General features: G+C 40.9%; 1 protein-coding gene across 2 annotated transcripts in view; it reads left to right on the forward strand.

Moving 5' to 3' along the window:
* LOC124711743 (protein I'm not dead yet-like) overlaps positions 1–22099 on the forward strand; it is a 269714-nt gene that overhangs the window by 242081 nt on the left and 5534 nt on the right. For both annotated transcript variants that reach the window (XM_047241953.1, XM_047241954.1), the window contains exons 11-12: positions 5034–5227; positions 15822–15959. In XM_047241953.1, coding sequence (XP_047097909.1) covers positions 5034–5227; positions 15822–15959 — 332 coding nt within the window. The remainder of the gene's footprint in view (positions 1–5033; positions 5228–15821; positions 15960–22099) is intronic.

The raw sequence follows: 22099 nt of genomic DNA on the forward strand, positions 1-22099 counted from the left end.
TATTCATGCGAGCGGTTCTCCTTTCTCCAAAGGTCTCTTTAATTTTTCTGTAGGCGGTATCTATTTTACCCCTAGTGAGATAAGCCTCTACATCCTTACATTTGTCCTCTAGCCATCCCTGCTTAGCCATTTTGCACTTCGTGTCGATATTATTTTTGAGGCGATTATATTCCTTTTTGCCAGCTTCATTTACTGCATTTTTATATTTTCTCCTTTCATCAATTAAATTCAATATTTCTTCTGTTACCCAAGGGTTTCTACTAGCCCTCGTATTTTTACCTATTTGATCCTCTACTGCCTTCACTATTTCATCCCTCAAAGCTACCCATTCTTCTTCTACTGTATTTCTTTCCCCCATTCCTGTCAATTGTTCCCTTATGATCTCCCTGAAACTCTGTACAATCTCTGGTTCTTTCACTTTATCCAGGTTCCATCTCCTTAAATTCCCACCTTTTTCCAGTTTCTTCAGCTTTAATCTACAACTCATAACTAATAGATTGTGGTCAGAGTCCACATCTGCCCCTGGAAATGTCTTACAATTTAAAACCTGGTTCCTAAATCTCTGTCTTACCATTATATAATATATCTGATACCTTTTAGTATCTCCAGGGTTCTTCCATGTATACAACCTTCGTTCATGATTCTTAAACCAAGTATTAGCTATGATTAAGTTATGCTCTGTGCAAAATTCTACCAGGCGGCTTCCTCTTTCATTTCTTAGCCCCAATCCATATTCACCTACTATGTTTCCTTCTCTTCCTTTTCCTACTGACGAATTCCAGTCACCCATGACTATTAAATTTTTGTCTCCCTTCACTACCTGAATAATTTCTTTTATCTCATCATACATTTCATCAATTTCTTCGTCATCTGCAGAGCTAGTTGGCATATAAACTTGTACTACTGTAGTAGGCGTGGGCTTCGTGTCTATCTTGGCCACAATAATGTGTTCACTATGCTGTTTGTAGTAGCTTATCCGCACTCCTATTTTTTATTCATTATTAAACCTACTCCTGTATTACCCCTATTTGATTTTGTATTTATAACCCTATATTCACCTGACCAGAAGTCTTGTTTGTCCTGCCACCGGACTTCACTAATACCCACTATATCTAACTTTAACCTATCCATTTCCCTTTTTAAATTTTCTAACCTACCTGCCTGATTAAGGGATCTGACATTCCACACTCCGATCCATAGAACACCAGTTTTCTTTCTCCTGATAACGACGTCCTCTTAAGTAGTCCCCGCCCAGAGATCCGAATGGGAGACTATTTTACCTCCAGAAAATTTTACCCAAGAGGACGCCATCATCATTTAACCATACAGTAAAGCTGCATGCCCTCGGTAAAAATTATGGCTGTAGTTTCCCCTTGCTTTCAGCCGTTCACAGTACCAGCACAGCAAGGCCGTTTTTGTTAGTGTTACAGGGCCAGATCAGTCAATCATCCAGACTGTTGCCCCTGCAACTACTGAAAAGGCTGCTGCCCCTCTTCAGGAACCGCACATTTGTCTGGCCTCTCAACAGATACCCCTCTGTTGTGGTTGCACCTACGGTACGGCTATCTGTATCGTTGAGGCACGCAAGCCTCCCCACCAATGGCAAGGTCCATGGTTCATGGGGGGCGGAAGGCTTATTACATGAGAACAAATTTTTTGTACTCTACTGGAACCACTATCAAAACCAAATGAGTTTATTTTTGAGAGAATAAATAATTTTCTTAATTTCAGAAGGAGAAGCTGGTGATACATTCATATGACTGGATTCCATGAGAGTTGGTTTTTCAACATACCTTTGTGACTATTCTCTTGAACTGTTTGTCCCTATACTTTCTACTATATTTAACAAATAATTATTAAATATATTTGCTGTATGTCCTGTACAGATATGTTCTTTACAGAAATATTACTGTTGTGGCACCAGCTTGGCACCACAAATAGTGTCTTGTGCTGCTTGGGCATTAAACCAGCCCTGCTTGCACTACTCAGTCCGTTTTATTTAATACTTCATACTAAATACATGTGTATCTTAAAACAGAACACTACACCTTATGTTGTGTTGGCAGAAGAGCCAACACCGTGTTACAAATGGAGGCCGAAATGCACATGTTTTAGCTCAGGCAGGCTGGCGTGAGGAGGGAAGAACTATACTGACGTGAGGTCTGGAACATGACAAGGAATTAGAATGCAGAAAGCGGACGTAATTAGTTTGATACTTAACTTTAATCCATTAATGATGAACATCGCTCTTGACGGTACATGATTCACAATATTATCTGTTCAGAATTCATTCATAGTAACTGAATATGGCACCTTGCTAGGTCGTAGTAAATGACATAGCTGAAGGATATGCTAAACTATTGTCTCTGCAAATGAGAGCGTATGTAGGCAGTGAACCATCGCTAGCAAAGTCGGCTGTACAACTGGGGTGAGTGCTAGGGAGTCTCTCTAGACTAGACCTGCCGTGTGGTGGCACTAGGTCTGCAATCACTGATAGTGGCAACACGCAGGTCCGACGTATACTAACGGACTGCGGCCGATGTAAAGACTACCACCTAGCAAGTGTGGTGTCTGGCAGTGACATCACACCTTACACTGTAGATTATCTGTAATCAGGTCAATTCAGCTATTGTGTGGCTATCCTCTTCATCACTTGCCGTTGATTTTTTTTTTTTTTTTCTGAAACCATGCTCTAGCAGTTCTTCTTTTGAGAAGCCGTTTTTCCTTTTTTTCTTGAGTATTTCATCTTCACTGATGAAGTTTGCTGATTTTTATGTTGGTGTGGAGCAGTTTTATAGACTGTTATATTGTAACTGATAGATGTAAGCTTCAATTAATTATTAAATTTGATATTAAGCCAAGATTTCCATCCTCAAACTGTTGCTTTCCTATCATTACACTATTGTAGCCCTGAATTTATTTTTGCATTCATTTTGCAAGTAGTGTTTAATATACAGGGTGATTATAATTAAAGTTAAACTTTCAAAACACTGTAGATATAACACCACTGGCCAGAATGACGTCAAATTGCAATGGAATATTTTCGGAGAAGGGGGAAAACGTATGACAGAAGAAAAAAAAATAGTGTGAAAATTGATCAGTAGATGGTGCTGTATGAGTCTGAATATGTAAATGAAAACACCTGTCATGCGCACAACCCATTGAAGGTAGTATAAACAAGCTGGGTACATGGCTTTACGTCCTTTTGCATCTGTGACATTTGCCATGACTGCCTCAATGCAGGATCGCGCTCTCCTTGTAAAGCTGTATTACAAGAATGATGACTGTGCACACATTGCTCTGCAGAAGTTATGGACGCTGAAAGGTTTGAAAAAAAGCATTGGTCTGATGACTGCTGTGAGTCTGGAGAAAATGATTTGGAAATTCAAAGAGACAGTTTTTTTTTGTATGTAACTTGGTAGAGGGAGGAAATGAATTGATTCGACGTCAGTGGAGGTAGTGGCCACAGAAGTGCAGGAGGAGATGAGTGATGGCGTGCAAATGTGTAGTGCACAGAGAACTGCCCAAACATAGGACCTACCCATGAGCACATTGTGTAAAATCCTACAAAACATCCTTCTTTGCTATCCATTCAAGATTACCCATGCGCATGAGTTGCCTCCTGTTGATCTGCTGGCAAGAGAGATCTTTGCTCTAGAATTTCTTGCTCACATGGAAATCGACAATGATTGGCCGTGGAAGATTTTGTGGACAGACGAAGCCCACTTCCATCTGACAGGATATGTCAGTACACAGAATAGTCAAATAGGGGCAACGGAAAATCCACACACAAATCAACCAGTACCACTTCATCCTGAAAAGGTCACTGTGTGGTGCGGGTTCACAGAATCATTTCAAAGGGAGAAGTGCTTTTGGTGCTGTTACCTATACCATCACTGGTAAGTGCTATGAGTGTCTTTCGCACAACCATGTCATTCCAGCTTTCCAGCAGCATGGTTGTGTGGTTGGGATCATTTTTATGCAAGATGGCGCACCTCCACACATTGCAAATCCAGTTAAGCAGCTGCTGAAGCACCATTTCGGAAATGCTAGAATTATCAGCTGCCATTTCCCTACAGCCTGGCCATCCCGTTCACCTGATCTTAATCCGTGTTACTTCTGGCTGTGGGGCTATCTGAAAGATGTTGTGTTAAGTGTTCCAATTGCAAACTTAGCTGCATTGGAGGCATGCATTGCACAACATATTCTGAACGTGACTCTAGAAACACTTTGATCAGTTGTGGAACATACTGTTTCTCAATCTCAACTTGTTGCAGTAAACAGTGGACAGCATATTAAACATGTTTTGTGCCAGTCACATGGAAATTAATAACCTGATTTCATTTTGATTGATGGTTTTTTTGCAGTTTTTGGCCTCAGAACAATTAAAAACCGGTGTGATTGATGCTTTTTATGTGGTTTTTGGGCTCAGGACATTTAAAAACTGATGCCATTCATGCTTTTTATGCAGTTTTTGGCCTTGGGACAGTTAAAAACCGATTTTTCTCATCCGATGTGATACGACCTTGTTGTGGTGGATGGGCTTACATAACTAACAGCATCACACCTTACACCCTTGCACACTGAGTAGTACAGTTTGTTTAATGTCAAACATATACCTTAGGCATTGTTGAATGATTCATTTATCATTTGTAGCTGACCACTATTAAATTATGATGCTTACAGTGTCATCTATTGCTACATTTTGTAACTATTTATTTTTCTTCTGTCATATGTTTTCCCTCTTCTCCGATAATATTCCACTGCAATTAGATGTCATTCTGACCATTGGTGTTATTTCTACAGTGGTTGAAAGTGTAACTTTAATTATAATCACACTGTCTATTAAATGAATGTATTTTTAAAAGAGCCTTAGTCACTGTGTACAGATGAATCAAAATCTCCGTAATTTTCTTGAAAAAGTGTATTATTATCCCTAACAGACACCTATATGTTTTGTAATATAAATTTCAACACATAAAACAAGTGTGTGAATTAATAGATGAAAAATAACTGTTTACTCTGTTTTTTAGGTGGAGGCTTTGCAATGGCAGAAGCTACAAACGCATCTGGCCTGAATGATCTCATTGGAGACACACTGTCTGTATTAAACGTGCTTCCTGACTTAGCAATACTAATAATTGTCTGTATTGCTACAACATTTCTAACCCAGTTTGCATCCAATGCAGCCATTTGTAATATTGTTTTACCAGTTCTTGCAAAAATGGTATGTAAAATGACAGTATTTTTTAGAGTAACTTATTTGACTATAACATTTCTGTAGGCCTATCACACTGACTGCAGTAGTGATAGTATAACAAAGCATACTGTGATGTATAACAACAATGACAGAAAAAAAGAATCATGATATTCTGAATTAAATTATACAGGGAATGTGGTGAATACAGAGTCATATTATATGGAATATAAAACCATTCTTTGGTGGATTGAATGACTGGTAAACACAACCAACCAAAGAGATCATCACTCTAGCACTTGTAGCAGCACCATTGCTCAGGATAGGGAAAGGTAGTTTTGTGCGATATTCTGAGCACGATTTACAGCCAGGTGCGAGCCGGATTGCAGTAAGTTACGCATACCAGTGGTTGCAAAGGATAATAGAGGCCACGGGGGCGTAGAACTGCTGGAGAGGGCACACACAGCAGTTTCCATGGCGCAAGTCACAGGCAGAAGAGGACCTCTGGCCGACCTAAGTGTTATGCAGACATGATGCGAAGCGGTGCATTAGCAAAACAGAGGTGCACAGCTGAGTATAAATAGGGTGTTGTTTTCTAACGAGAGTCATTCAGTTGTGGCACCTCTCCTGGACAGCGAGGCATGTCACACCGCTGGCTACACGCAGCAACAGGTGGGGCGTCAGCATCCCAGTCCTCGGAGGGTCATTGGTTTGACCCACTGAGGCCGATGTGGGGTCCGCAGCCAGTCAGTGGTGGGCCACTCTTTGGCTTGCTACCACGGGCAGTCATCTTGGCTCCCGATACATGCCGGAGACTTCCGAGGTGAGGGCCGCAGATTCGGATGCCGGATCGCAGGCAGTCATTGCCACCACTTTCTCAGCTACGCCAGTGATTAAGAAGCAGCAGCGGGACCAGCTTACAGCTCTTGGTGGAGCAGTGTGGAGTCAACAAGGATGGTGGCCACTGAGTTGGCTACTGGTGCAGCCATCCCGACATAATAGGAACTCTGCAGCTGGCGTACAAGGCCAGCACGACACAGAATTGCATTGCACAGGCCTCTGGGGTGCTTCCTCATCATTGCGGGTCCCTGTGATGCTGACCGAGGTGAATGGAGCACTGTAGTGGAAACAAATAAATGATTTGGAAAGTTCTCACCGAGTTTCAATATGTCACATTTGGCATCTGATACCACAACTTTTGGTGTCAGAGTAGTGGACATTGTCTGTCCAGTATGATGTTCGAGCCCACTGCTTGCAGTACAGTCACAAGATGTGGTGAATGCTGACAAAATTGTTCTTTTTGAGTGTTGGAGGTTTTCTATCTTTTTTGTTTTTTCGAGTATGGTTCCTGGCAAGCCACATTTGCATGGGCATAGTATTTTTTGTTGTCAGAGTAAGTGTTAGTGTATTTGGGGCAGTAAGATTTATATTTTTGTGGCATTTAATTACTTTTGTATTGGTTTATGACGATACTGAGCATCATGTTACGGAGCTGAAGGGTGTCAGATTATTCTTGTACTTAATCGTTTTGTTTCGGGCTAACTGGGAATAAAAGCAACACAATGGCAGAGTCAAGGACGCAAGGTGTGTCGGAACCAGAAGCGGTGCGGATTTTTATGGAAAAAGTAGCACAATTGACAGCAGACAATACACTCTTGAGAAATGAATTAGCATCTAGAAGTGAGCGGGAAACCGCATCTGATCAGTTGTTGTTGCCTAGGGTGCAGGAGATTGATTCAGCTGCCCCGAGTCTGATAATTCTGTTTTCTGGCAAGGCATCTGAGGACGTGTGTTTGTTTGTGGAGGACTTGGAGACTTCAGCAGTGATGAATGGTTGGTCTGATGAGCAGTGGTTACATATAGCCAAGATTAGATTAACGGGTGAAGTGAAAACATATGTAAGGTGTTCTGAGGCCTTAACGAAGGCAGGACAGTTTAAGCAGTTAAAAGAAGGGCTTTTACAAAGGTACAAGAAACAGAATAGAGCTTGGTACTTTAGGGAGAGGTTAAGTACAATGACAAAGAGTCAGGGGGAGATGGTGGAGAAATTTGCAGACAGGATAAGGGAAATTACTGAGTATACTTACGAGTGGGTCAGAGTGATGAAGCGAATAGTGTTCTGTTCCAGGAGGCTGAGCAAAGCACACTTGATGTATTTTTGAGAGGGTTGCCAGTGCATATGTCATGGAAAGTGCATGAAGGGAATCCAAAAAATTTGTATTCAGCCATTCAGCTGGCAGCTCAGTGTGAGAAAATAGATGTGGCAACAGGGGTACACGAGAGGCAAACAGTATTTGCAGCGGGTATAAAATGTTAAAACTGTGGTCGTACAGGACATTTACAGAGGCAGTGTACACAGTCATCGAGGAACAGAGGAAGAGGTGGAAATCAGCAGCATGGAGGATGGATAATTGGAGATAGAAGAGGTGGACAAGCATTAAACGGCAGAGGGGGCCCAAGACCCACCTAAGGGAGCTCCCATTTAATTACAATGCTACAAATACATATGCAGAGGTGGAATGTTCAGTGGTATGATCGATGAGAACTAAAAAGTTTAAAATTTTGTTGGACACAGGGGCGAAAGTGTCAGTGGCTGCTAAGAATATAATGGGATGAAGGAAGTTAGACCCACCATGTTATAGGTTGCGTGGAGTGGGGGATAAGGAGGTCATGCCTTTGGGGTCAGTGACAGTTGACTTTCGCATAGGGAAAGTCCGATTTAATGCATGCATGGAGGTGGTACCATGGGTAAGCGAGGGTTACAACATGATCCTAGGAGCAGGTTTCTTGCATCGACATCATGCCAAAATTGACCTTGGACAATGAGCTGTGGAACTTGGTGGAATGTTATTTCCGCTAGGGGAAACTGTTGTCAATGCAGAGCTGTCACAAGGGGCATTCAGCGTAATGAACAAACCAATTGAACCATGTACATTAGCATTAAGGTGAGTGTGTGTCTAGTGGCACTGGGAAGTCGCTTTGGGTAAATGTGGAGTCGAATTACCTGTGCGCACAGTATGTGTTATTGAACCATTGGAGGATAATGAAGATTTGGGTTCATTGGAATGTTTTGTGAAACTTAGTGTTGTACGCATACAGGAGGGGAACGACGGGTGAGTAGTTCCCATGAACATAGATAATTTTATCATTGTAGACACGAATTTGAGGAAAGTAGTTTTAGTAGCAAATTTGGATGTGCCAGATGATGAAGACTGGTGTTCGAGAGGTAGGTGAAGCGATCAACCACTAACTGCTGATGGAACTGCATTGCATGACAAAATTAAGCATTTGAAGGGAGGAGAAAGAGAGAATATGGAAGAATTATTGTGGGAATTTAAGGATTTGTTTTTTCCATAAGGGCCATTACCAGCAACTCCATTAGTTCAACATAGGACACCAACAGGGAATGGAGCACCTGTTTACTGGAAACCATACAGAATACCAAGGTTGCAGCCGACTGTGGAGGATTTTATTGATCAGCAGCTTGTGGACAGTGTTATAGAGCATAGTAATAGTTGTTGGGGAGTGGGCATTATCATTGTGCCTAAAAAATCTACAGATGGAACTAAGAAATACAGGTTCTGTTGTGACTACTGATACCTCAATAATAAGACAGTAATGGATGCATACCCCATTCCAAACATATCAGAGACTTTGGATCACTTAGGACAGTGCCAGTACTTTTCTACGATGGATTTAACAAGTGGTTATCATCAGTTAGAGGTGGCTCCAGAGGACTGTCCAAAAACTGCTTTCTCTACACCTGGAGGCCATTACCAGTACATTAGAATGCCATTCAGTTTGAAAAACGCTCCGGCAAAGTCCCAGAGGTTGCTAGACAGTGTTTTGAGTGGTTTGAAACCATGGCACTGTTTGGTCTACTTGGATGACATTATAGTGTTCTCAAGTAGTATGGAGCAACATAGACAGCGGTTAAGGGAAGTCTTTTTGAGGCTAAGAGCAGCTCGTTTGATGTTGAGCCTGGAGGAGTATCATTTTGCATTAGAAGAAGTAAAATATTTGGGTCATATTATCAGTAAGGACGGAGTGCGAACAGATCTGAGGTTGGTACAAGCTGTAAGGGATTTTCGGGAACCGAAAACAGCTAAGGAAGTGCAGTCATTAATTGGAATTTGCAATTTCTATCAAAAGTTCGTGAAGGGTTTTGCAGATTTAGCACAGCCATTGATGCGATTGTTATGGAAAGGTGTGAATTTTGAGTGGACAGAAGAGTGTCAGAAAGCGTTTGACTAACTGAAATATGTGTTAACATCATGTCCAGTTCTTGTGTTTCCAGATTTTGAAAAGGAGTTTATACTAGCATGCAATGCATTAAATTGAGCATTAGGGTGTGTTCTTAGTCAGAAAATTGATGGCAAAGAACATCCTGTAGCCTTCGCGTTGAGGCAGTTGAATGCAGCAGAGGAGAATTACTCAACAACAGAGAGGGAGATGCTTAGTGTAATCTATGGAATCGTTATATGGGAGAAGATTTCGGGTAGTGACAGATCATGCTGTGTTGAAATGGTTGTTGGGGTTGAAAGATCCATCCACAAGACTCGCTAGATGGGCTGTGAGGCTTAGTGAATTCGACTACAAGGTGGTGCACAAGCCTGGGAAGAAGCACACTAATGCGGATGCTCTTAGTAGGAAGGAGGCAACAGTAGAAGTCATATGTTACGACCTAGCAGTATGGCAAAAATTACAGTACACGGACAACGACGGTAAATTGTATCAGACACAGCCACAGTTTAATGCATACGACAGTCTTCTGTGCAGGGAAACAAAGTTAGGGCCAAGGGTAATAGTGCCAGAGAAGTTGAGGGATGAGGTTTTAAAGGAAGCACATAATTACGTGTTATCCGGTCATGGAGGGTGTAGAGTGACGAATAGGAGAGTGGCGGAGAGGTATTGGTGGAGAGGTATTGGTGGAGAGGTAGGAAACGAGATGTAGATCAGTATGTCAAGAATTGTATACCATGTGCCCAGAGAGCAGATTTGTGTCAGAAACAGATGCAGCTACGACGATTACTGGAAGCGACATGACCATTTTCTTTTCTGGGGATTGATGTCTTAGGACCTTGTAGGCGAACACCATCTGGGAACAGATTCGTTCTGACAGTAATAGACCATTTTTAAAGGTATGTGAAGATGGTGGCTATGCCAAATCAACAGGCAGCAATGGTTGTGCAAGCATTAGTAAACAAATGGATTTTGAAGTTTGGTGTACTGGAGACAATTACTGACTAAGGGACCAACTTATGTTGGATTTAATGAAGGAACTGTGTAAATTATCGAACATAAAGAAGTTGAGGACGAGCGCGTTGCATCCAAAGGCGAATGGAAGGACAGAATGGGTACACGGAACAATCGGAAAGATGCTGAGTTTTTATGTGGATTCTCATCACCATCAGTAGGACAAGTATTTGAAGCATATTGTATGCGCATTCAATGCAAAAGTCCATACAAATACTGGTTTGTCTCTGTATGAGGTATTGTATGGGCGAAAAATGCCGTCACCATTTGATTTAGTGAAGCTACAGAAAGGAAGGACCAGTGAATCTGTACGTCAATTCGCTAGAACAATTTGGGATGTCTGGAAATGGGTACAAAAGGTGAATACGAAGGCTTTGGAAAGGCAGGAAGATCCAGTAAAGTGGGAAGGACGTTTACTGCAGTATAAAGTGCGGAACGGAAAAGAAGAGCAGTAGAAAGACTGGGTGCGAAGGTCGAATGAGGGATGTGTAGTGCTGGAATAGGAACAGGGAAGAGGTCGGATGGGTGAGGACAATGACTGACAAAGTTTGAGGCCAGGAGGGTTATGGGAACATAGAATATATTGCATGGAAAGTTCCCATCTGCACAATTCAGAAAAGCTGGTGTTGGAACAATCGATATGGCACAGGCTGTGAGGCACAGTCATTGAAATAAAGGATGTCATGATAGGCAGCGTGCTCAGCAACAGGGTGGTCCAATTGTTTCTTGGCCACAGTTTGTCAGTGGCCATTCACGCAGACAGACAGCTTGTTGGTTGTCATGCCTACATTGAATGCAGCACAGTGGTTGTAGCTCAGTTTGTAGATCACATGACTTATTTCACAGGGTGCCCAGCCTTTGATGGGATAAGTGACGTTTGTGACTGGAGGTGGAGGTCAACATCTAGGAAGGTGGGTTTTGGGTTGAGTAGGACCAGGTGAAGCAAATGGGGGAGAAGCTGTTGAGGTTCTGGAGGAAAGTGGATATGGTGTCCTCATCCTTGATCCACATCACAAAGATGTCATAAGTGAATCTGAACCAGGTGAGGTGTTTCTGATCCTGGGTGTTTAGGAACGATTCCCCTAGATGGCCCATGAATAGGTTGGCATAGGACTGTGCCATGCAAGTGCCCATAGCCATATACTGGATTTGTTTCAGGTAATGCCTTCAAAGGAGAAGCAATTGTGGGTGAGGATACAGTTGGTCATGTTGGCTAGGAAGCAAGTTGTTGGTTTGGAATCCGTTGGGTGTTGGGAAAGTTAGTATTCAAGTTTGGTAAGGCCATGGGCATTAGGGATGTTAGTGTAAATGGAGGTGGCATCAACAGTGATGAGCAGGGCACCACATGGTAAAGGGACAGGAACTGTAGACAGTCAGTGGAGGAAATGTTTGGTGTATTTTATATAGGAGTGTAGGTTCCAGGTGATAGGTTGGACATGTTGGTCTATGGGAACACAGATTCTCCCAGTGGGGACACAGTAACCAGCCACAATGGGGCATCCTGCGTGGGTGGGTTTATGGATTTTAGGAAGCACGTAGAAGGTAGGAGTTGGGGGAATGGTAGGTGTGAGTAGAGAGATGGAATCTGGGGAGAGGTTCTGGAATGGGCTTAACAATTTGAGGAGCGACTGGGGATTCTGCTGGATTTCTGGAATGGGGTCATGGTGGCAAGGTTTGTAGGTGGTTGTATCTGACAGCCGACGAAGTCCTTCTGCCAGGTAATCCTTGTGGTTCAAAACAGCAGTGCAGCCTTTGTCTGCAGGTAGGATTATAAGGTCGGGACCAGTTTTTAGATGGTGGACTATGGTTCTTTCTGTGGATGTAAGGTTAGTTTGCATGTTGAGGAATTTGGGGAATTCCTCCTCCTGGTCGCCATGATTAGTTATATTCTCACTCACAATTACTTCTCCTTTGAAGGCATTACCTACAAACAAATCTGGGGTATGGCTATGGGCACCCATATGGCACCATCCTGTGCCAACCTATTCATGGGCCATCTTGAGGAATCCATCCTAAACACCCAGAATTCTAAACCCCTCACCTGGTTCAGATTCATTGATCACATCTTTGCGGTGTGGAACAAGGGTGAGAACACCCTATACACTTTCCTCCATACACTGAACAGTTTCTCCCCTTTTGCCTCACCTGGTCCTACTCAACCCAACAAGTCACCTTCCTAGATGTTGACCTCCACTTCAAAGATGGCTACATCAGTACCTCTGTCTTTATCAAACCTACTAACCACCAGCAATGCCTCCACATCAACAGCTGCCATCTGTTCCATTCCAAGACGTCCCTTCCATACAGCCTAGCCACCTGTGGCCATCGCATCTGCAGTGACAAGCGGTCCCTCTCGAAGTCTCACTGAAGCCTTAACAGACTATAATTATCCTCCCAACCTTGTTCAAAAACAAATCTTCCATGACTTTTCTTTCCAGTCTCCCACCGACAAACTGTGGCGAAGAAACAACACTGCCCAACATGACATCCTTCTCGTCAATGATGGTTCACAGCCTGTGCCATACGGATCCTTCCCACTGACGCCAGCTATTCTGAATTGCGCAGGTGGGAACTTTCCGTGCAATATATCCTACGTTCCCATAAACCTCCTGGCCTCAACCACTGTTAGTTATTGTCCTCACCCATTCAGCCCCTTCCCTGTTCCCATTCCTGCACTACACCACCCTCATTCGACCTTCACACCCAGTTGTTTTACATCTCTCCTTTTCTGCTACAACCCCCCTTCCCCCGTCCACCTCTCCCCTGCCCTTCGTTTAACCTCGAGACTGCGCATAGCTACCATACCCTCTCCCCACCTTGTCCCTGTGTGCTCCCCAGCAGCAGTTCACTGTCCCTCAACCCTACCCACTATTCCTCCCCCTCCCCCCCCCCAGCCTCCTCCTTCCTCCCCCCCCCCACCCGTCACCCCTCCCATCATCATCACTTAATGGTGCTGCTGCTCGCAGTGTGGCTTCAGTTGACAGAGACTGCAGTTGTGTGTGTGTGTGTTTTTGTTGAGGAAGGCCTCACTGGTTGAAACCTTATTTGTGAATGTCTTTTTGTTGTGTTCTATCTGCGACTCAGATTCTCCGCTATATGGTTAGTGGCCATTTTCCTTTTCATAATATTATCATGTTTTATTTTTGTTATTTTTAAAACATGTTCTCATTGTAAAACTTGACATGTCTCCTGTACGTCAAAACAGATGATTGGAAAATTGTATTTAATGAGATGACTAAATCACATTTCATATAGATATGTCACAAATTAACCTTAATGTACACTGTTGAGCAATAGTTGCTGTTTGCTCAAGGATAGAACTTCCTCAAATTATTACACGGTATGACATTAATAAATGAAATTATTGGAAGTACGCTAATTTTGTGACATTTGTAGTACTAAAAGCAGAGTTCACTAAAGAGTTACAGTTGCTGTACCTAGTTACACTAGAAGGTAAGCAAAACGTGATTTCCAGATCAAGGAAGTGACTAGTAGTGGTACAAGGTACCCTCCACCATGCACTGCACTGTGGCTAGCAGAGTATTTATGTAGACGTAAATGTAGAAGTTGTTATAGTGTCCATCCGTAAAACTTCACACTTCGCCATTACAGTCATGTACAAACGTTATTTTTGCTTTATACAGCACTAGATAAATATCAGCTGGATAGCATAGCTAATCAAGAAACAGATCTTTTTTTTTCAAAATTGTGGCATTTCTGAATGTGTAATTTATTAATTTGTTGCCTTTTAATGATATTTAACTGTTAATGTAACCTTCAGGAAGCTAAATAGTTTTGGTATTTTATACCTTGACGTGCTCCACATTCTCAAAAACACATGGTGTACATAAAGTCCGGGAACACTTTCACTTATTTATTGCACAAGAACCAAAGATATCATACATACGTCATTTGAAGAGAAACCCTGAAAGTTGTTTTTTTTTTTTTATTTTTTTTTTATACCTCCACAGCATAGTTTGGTAATTTTCTAATAGTCAGTGCTACTCGCAAACATGACTGGTTCAGGTGCGGAGCAAGCTTCTGTGTGTTGGAGTTTGACAAAAATAGGTGTGCTACAGCTGTTCAGCGGATGTTTAGAACCAACCATTGGAAGAAGCCACCAACATTGAAGGCCATTTCCCACTGGCACAACACATTCATTACAACATGTTGCTTGTGCCCAGCAAAGAGAAATGGTTGTCCCAGTGTGAGTGAAGTGAATGTGGAGTGCCAAGAGCACTGTCACTGGATATTCCTACTCGGACATGTTGCAGCAATGGCTGATGCCTCAAATGCAGTCAGACTCTCCGTTCATCTTTCACCAGGATGGGGCTCCACCCCATTTTCATTGTGAAGTTTGTGGGTACCTGAACACGGAGCTGCCACATTGATGGATAGGCTGTGCTACAGAAGGGGGCAGCTGTTTCATGAAATGGCCTCCCTAATCACCAGGTCTCACTCTGTGTGACTTTTTCCTGTGGGGACACAGTAAAGATCTGGTATATGTACCGCCTCTACCACCAGCTCCAGGACAGAATACGGGAAGCGACTGCCACAGTCGACAATGCCATGCTGAGATGGGTATGGCAAGAATTCGATTACCGTATTGATGTCTGCCGTGCCACTCATGGTTTGCATATCAAATATTTGTAAAAAAACTTTCAGAGTTTCTCTTCAAAATGCAATTTGTATGACATGTGTACAATGTTTAGTTCTTGTGCAATAAATAATTGAAAGTGGTCCTGGACTTTATGTACACCCTGTATTATCATTACAAATTGCCCTTTACAATGAACACAGCTTATTTTCCATCTTTGTGCACAATTAATGTTCTGGTATGAGTGACAGTTAGATAACATCCTCTGTTTCCATTATTTTCTCTTGATGGTCTAGCTGATAATGCATCTCCCCTTTATCAATGGTTGCAATGATTGTCTTGCGATAATAAAGTGCAAATGAATGCAGCTTTTAAAAGACATTTTAAGTAACATCTTAGACAATGTTTTTATTCACACAGTATTATTAAAATACTTTCTTTAAGTACTGTCAAATTCATATCACTGAGAAATGTGGAACTGGATTCAAATTCAGGAGGAACAGAATTCAATTCCCAACCCGGGAATCAAAATTTAGGTTTTTTGTGGTGTCTGGGACAGTACCTTTGTTCACTTTTCTTCCCTACATTGTTCTGTCATAGCATGTGCTCTTTCTCTGGTGATGATTTGTCAACAGGGAATTTAGCCTTAGCTTTCTGTTAAATAGAAATACAAGTTAAGTAATCAAATCAAAGTAAGTTCAATTACGAAAGAAAAGATATGCTTCTGTACTGACTGTATATTACATTTATTATTGTCACTCTGTTTTTCAGGCTGTGGCAGTGGAAATTCATCCAATGTATCTTATGATGCCAGCGTGTCTATGTTGTTCTTATGCTTATGTACTGCCTGTGGGTACACCACCAAATGCTTTTGTGATGGGTGAATGCAACATGAAGACATCCGATATGGTAAGATTTGTAATTCAACAAGTAGAATTGTAAAAATACTGTAAGCTACTGTACACTATCATAAGTAAGTGGGGCCCTCTGTAGTTTTCCCAGTAGCTTTGGTCAGTTAATATTGTACCCACATTACCTGAATGTTAAGTGTGTTGAATACCTGTCAGGCTTTACCACACATTGATCACTTTGTTCACATATGTGATCGGTGTCTTGATAGATTGGCTGGACACCAGAAGTGTTGAACTGTCTAGAAACTCTGTGAGGATATTAATATCAACACTGAAACTGTCAGTGTTTAATTCAGGTTTTATTCAAAAATGGCTGATATGTAATGTGAAACAGAGGGTTGTTGTAGCAAAGAAAAAAAAGGACAGGAAAAACTAGCCTTTGATTGTGACGAAGAACTCTCTATTGACCATCAAATAACAATAATAATGGTATAGATTTCATATGTTTGTGCATGCAAACTGTACTTTCATTAAAAGTTATAGCTTTGGTTACATAAAAGTGCAGAAGTTACTAGATCAATTAATTTTTATTACATATACTAGGTCTGTTCAAAAAATTACGGTACTTCGTCCACAAAATTTTTCTGTGCTTGCCTTTTACTTATTGTGCAAGGTTTTCTTTGAAATACTGTTCACAATTGATGCAATGCTCCCAAAACTGTTTCCACTTTTGGAAGCAGTCTTGGTATACTTCTTGCTGGATTGTGCAAAGCACCATCTGCGAATTTTCTTTTATTTTGCCTATCATTGCAAATATTCATCCTTCCAACTGGGTTTCCAGCTCTGGGAATTAAAAAAAAAAGTCCACAGGGGCCAGGAATAGAGAATACAGAGGATGAGGCAGCCCAGTGATTTCGTTTTTTGTGCAATAGTTACGCTCCAACAGGTATGAATTTGCTGGTGCATTATCATGATGCAAGAGGCACCATGTTTCAAGCCATTTCTTTCTCACATTTTCTGGCAGGTGTCGCAACATGTCCTGACAGTACCATCGATTAACATTTTGTCCCTGTGGCACAAGTTCATGATGAACTAATCCTTCAGTCTCAAAGAAAAATACCAGCATGCCTTTGACGTTTGACCTGGCCTAATGAGCTTGCTTTGGTCTTTAAGAACCTTCCACGACGCATTGTGAAGATGGGACCTTGGTCTCAGCATCATAACCACAGACCCATGTTTAATCACCAGTTACGAGTCTCTTAAGGAACATCTCGTTCTCATTTGTGCGATCCAAAAGCTCTTCACAGGTTGCAAAGCGAAAGTCCTTCTGGTCTTGACTCATGAGCTGTGGGAAGAACTTGGCGGTAACACACACACACACACACACACACACACACACACACACACACACACACACACACACACACACACAAAAAAAAAAAAAACTGTTCGAATTAGGTTTGTTTGAGCAGATGCCAGTGGGCTCGTGTACATGTGGAGAAGTTGCCAGAAAAATTTTTCTGGTACAGTCAAGGTGCCAGATTTACACATGCGCAGACCAGTCATAATTGTGGGGAGAAGTGGTCTCCACATGACCACTGTTATTGCTTCGTTTACAGCTCTCACATCAGATGAAAACAAAATGGATTTCTGTGGCTGGGAGCTATCAAAAGAATAAAAATACTTTCACATAATTATGGAAGACTGAAATACATTGTTAGTTTCAGTTTTATGATTTTATTTTATTTCTACATTATTGGCAATCAAGCATTCACCACTTTTCAGAACAACGAATATATTTTTTTCGATTTGCTAATCTTTTCTGCAAAGGCAGGCAATTTATTTGGACGGAAGTGTTTCATTTCACACTATTAGCTAGTTTCAACTGTTCACTTAATTTGAAGCGCACATTTTCATCTTCTCGCATGTGTGGTATTATGCCATAATAAAGAACAGAACATGAGATAAAACTCCAAGAAAACTGTCATCCCAGAAACCACACTAAAAAGTTTTGACAGAATTTTGCATATCTACCTTCTGTGAAACACAATCTTTTTCGATTACTAGATGTGTTTCAGCACTTGTCTGGTTCCTTCTCTAGGCCTGACATTATTTCTTAATTTCTGTCGTTTATATCTTAAATTTACAGAATGCCATCCTTCAGTAAATTTATAGACTGGCAGCACACTGTATTTCATCATTGTAAATACCTATGAGGCTTTATATTTACTCCTGGAGTAGAATATTAACTGACAATTATACACTTCATTTTATAAGTCCATCCTGATCACACAAATTATCACAATTTCACTATTGCCAGTTTTGGCTACTGCTATCTTCAGATCTGTTACAAACAAAAACAGAGTGCAATCAACTAAGTTCAATTTGTTGAACTAAATCTATAAATGCCTGTTGTTCTTGTTGCGGTCTTCAGTCCTGAGACTGGTTTGCTGCAGCTCTCCATGCTACTCTATCCTGTGCAAGCCTCTTCATCTCCCAGTACCTACTGCAGCCTACATCCTTCTGAAATACCTGGTGCTACATAAAAAATAAAAAGTATTTACATGATTAATAGCTTTGTATACCAGCTATACATACCGTAAAATATTCTGATGTCAGTATCAATATCAAATTATACATATAGGTACGTAGTAAGTACTGGGTACCATGAGAAGCCAGTATTGAAAATGTAATGGTTAAAATGCAGTAGGCATAGTTATTAATTAAAATTACATCACATGGCAAAATGAGCATCTGACAACATAACATGTACTGATATACAATACGTGGAATTAGATCCATAATAGAAGATTTCATTTCATAGATGTAATTTTATTCTTAAAATTTTTATACTGGCTTTTACATAATTTCATTTTTTTACTTTCCCAGGCTAGGAACTTCACATTATTACTATTTGCTCTTTTTATGTGGATTTTAAGTAACATAGCTGTTTCTTATGTAAAATAAAAACTTTTTATTTAGCACCAGGCCATTTATAGATTTAGCATCAGCAAACTGAACTTAGTTGGTTACATGCTGTTATTGTTTGTAACAGATCTGAAAATGGTAGTAGCCAAAACCAATAATAATGAAGTGTAAAAATTTGTGCGATCAAGAGGGACATGTAAAATAAAGTGCCACAATATGATCAAGGACTCATTTTCAGACTTTGTCTTCAGCCAATGACAGTTACTGGTGTATAGAAACAGCTGTTTCTTTTTATTTTTTCAAGAAAGTTGTATTTCTTCTTACTAGCTTTCTGCACTGCTCTGTGGATGTAAACTTGACAGGAAATGCTAAATAACAGTATTGCAGAGCATAAATCACAAAAAACCTATGTTAAAATCACCACACTGCAAAATATTAGGGTGCATTGAGTTATAGAGTCTAGTTTTGAAATGAAAATTGTCAAGGACTGCTTTCTAATTTTGTATTCCTTATCTGCCATAAGTAAAAGCTCTAAGTACAATAACTCTATATGCGACCTCTGAACAACATACTACACTGCTGCACATGGTCATGTGATGCCACACTAAACACAAGATTCCAAACAGAAATATGACAAAAGCTGTATGAGCAGAGCGAACACCGTGCACAGGCTTGTTACATTGTCATAGCTGCGCATGCAGCTAACATCTGTCATCTGGCACTCCCTAGCAACTGTTCAAACATACCTATTTCTAACAGGTCATGGGAAAATATGAACGGTGTTTTGAGAAGCATTATTTTTGAAGCAGATTTCCTTTTATGCAAGATGAATTACTTTAACTGTCAGAATGTGCAATTAATTTCTTAGATCACAGAGGTTTTGGTCCTCATTCAAAATACTTTGAGGACCAGCCAGTCAGAAAAATTTTGGACCCAGAAGACCAGACATTTGTCATCACTCAAAATTTTGCTGGCACATTTTTGTTTGACATAATTTAAAGGGTAATACATGCAAAAAGGGAGCAATATTATATGTGAAAGACTAGTGTTTCTTGTGGCTGTACTATATGTATGTAATTAAACAATGAATTTTCCTATTTGCATGTTCACACTATTTAACAGTGATGTTGCTATTGGCTGACTACATCAAGTGTCCTGTGCACTAAATCTCTGCTATCATTTTCTGGCAAGATAACATGACGTGAGCTATGCTTGGCTGATGAAAGCACATCACAGTCTCGATTTTAGTGCTTTGGAAACTAACGTGCTGTGTTTGGTGGAATTTGTAATTATACTTCTGTAATATGAAAATGTGCAGCCCATATGTTGTTGTGCATCAAAGATCTTTCCAAAACACGCTATTTCTTTGCTGGGTTTTGTTTACTAAAGTGCTGAGAAGTTCTATGCCACTGCATAAAACTTATACTATTCAAAGGCTTAATAAGTTTTACAGTTCTGAGGGAAAGTATACCGTCACTTAAAATGGAGAGAAACTGTATTTCCACCTGGGAAAATGTGTATTACACCGAGGAAAGTTTGTTTTTCACCTGGAAAAAAGTATTTTTTATCTGGGAAGTCCGGGAATTTTTTTGCCTTCTCCATGTATACAGCCTGTCTTGTCATGTTCCATCTAAAATGTTACATTCTTCTGTGATCTGTTGGACAGTCAGTCTTTGAGTGTATGCACAATTTTGTTGGTGTTCCTGACATGAGTGTCATCGGTAGACATTGAAGGGCGTCCTGAATGAGGGTCATCTTCAACTTCTTGCCAGTCTTTTTCAAACCATGTCAACCATTTGTAACACTGAGTATGGCTTAAGCACTCATCACTGTAGGCCTTCTGCATCATTTGGTGTGTATCTGTAAAAGTATTCTTGAGTTTTACATAAAATTTAATGCAGCACATTGTTCCTCTAACTCTGCTATCTCAAAATTTGCAACCTGTGCTACACCATGTTCTTCTCAATACAGCACTGAACAATAACTAACAGGCATACAACAATGTAACTTCCACCAGCAGTTACACATTAAACAAGGTGTGTGCAGAGATGCCAACTGCATTTTGCTCCAACACACCATTGGCACGAAATTATGAATGTTCGAGAATTTTTTGAACAGACCTCATAAATGCAATTTACATTTTGTGAGGATATAAAATACACAATGGACTAACACTGAATGTTGTCTGGTTCTAACTGTGCTAATCCTACCATTTACTAAGTCATTTATGTGGTTTATCAAAACTACAGTGCCATAGGTTTGGTAGTGCATAACTCTGTCCAGATGGTTAGTCTACATTATTAATCCCCTGTATGCCAAAAGTTACAGATGTGAATTGTCCAGTTCTGAAAAATGGTCCATGAAAATAGAGATCAGTCATTGTTGCTACTATACATTATTTGCATAGATAGTCAACATTACAGGAAGTTCACTGTCACTTCTGATCAAGAAAAGTTTTTGTTCCTGTGATTGCTGTATTTTAGTGATAATTCCTCAAAATGATTTTATTATCTCCAGGGTTTAGCCTGGTAATAAAGCTAAATGTAGTGGAAAGTCATCACCTTCCTGTGCAGAATTTAAGAATTTCTGGGCACAGGAAACTACACTGCTTAATCTTAACTGCTTCCAATGTCATAACTTGCTGTGCGAAAGGTGTTACTAATGATACTTCAACAACTCATTTGAGTGTTGAGTGTTTTATTTCTACATGAATAATGTAGGAAAATATCGATTGCTACTTACCATAAAGAAGATAGATTAACTTGGAGACAGGCACATTTAAAAGACGCTTACATAAAGCTTTCTGTCACTGCCTTCTTCAGCAAAAGATAAACACACACACCATTCATATACATAAGCAAGTACACCTCGTGCACACATGACTACCACCTCCAGCATCTCAGGCTGGAATGCAACTATCATGTGGGATGCAAGCAGCAATCTGGAGGGGGCAGGGAAGGGAAATGGATAGTAGTGTATGGGTGGAGGGAGATAGATGCATGCCATCTGAGGGAGGGCACAGGGACCAGAATACCAACAGGTGCAATGTCAGAAAATTGTGGGCCAAGCAGGTGGGGGGAAAAAATGAGTGAAAAAGGAGAGGAGCAGTGAAGGATGGGCTGGTGCATTGGTAGAGAGCAGCAAACAAAGAGGTTGAAAAACGAAAATGGGGAGGAGATGATAGGACAGGGAGTGAAAACTGTTGGGTGGAGGGTGTGGGGACAGTATGCTACTGTAGGCTGAGACTGGGATAATTACAGGTGCGGAGAA

This window comes from Schistocerca piceifrons, chromosome 8 (assembly GCF_021461385.2).
Source record: "Schistocerca piceifrons isolate TAMUIC-IGC-003096 chromosome 8, iqSchPice1.1, whole genome shotgun sequence".
NCBI lineage: Eukaryota > Metazoa > Arthropoda > Insecta > Orthoptera > Acrididae > Schistocerca > Schistocerca piceifrons.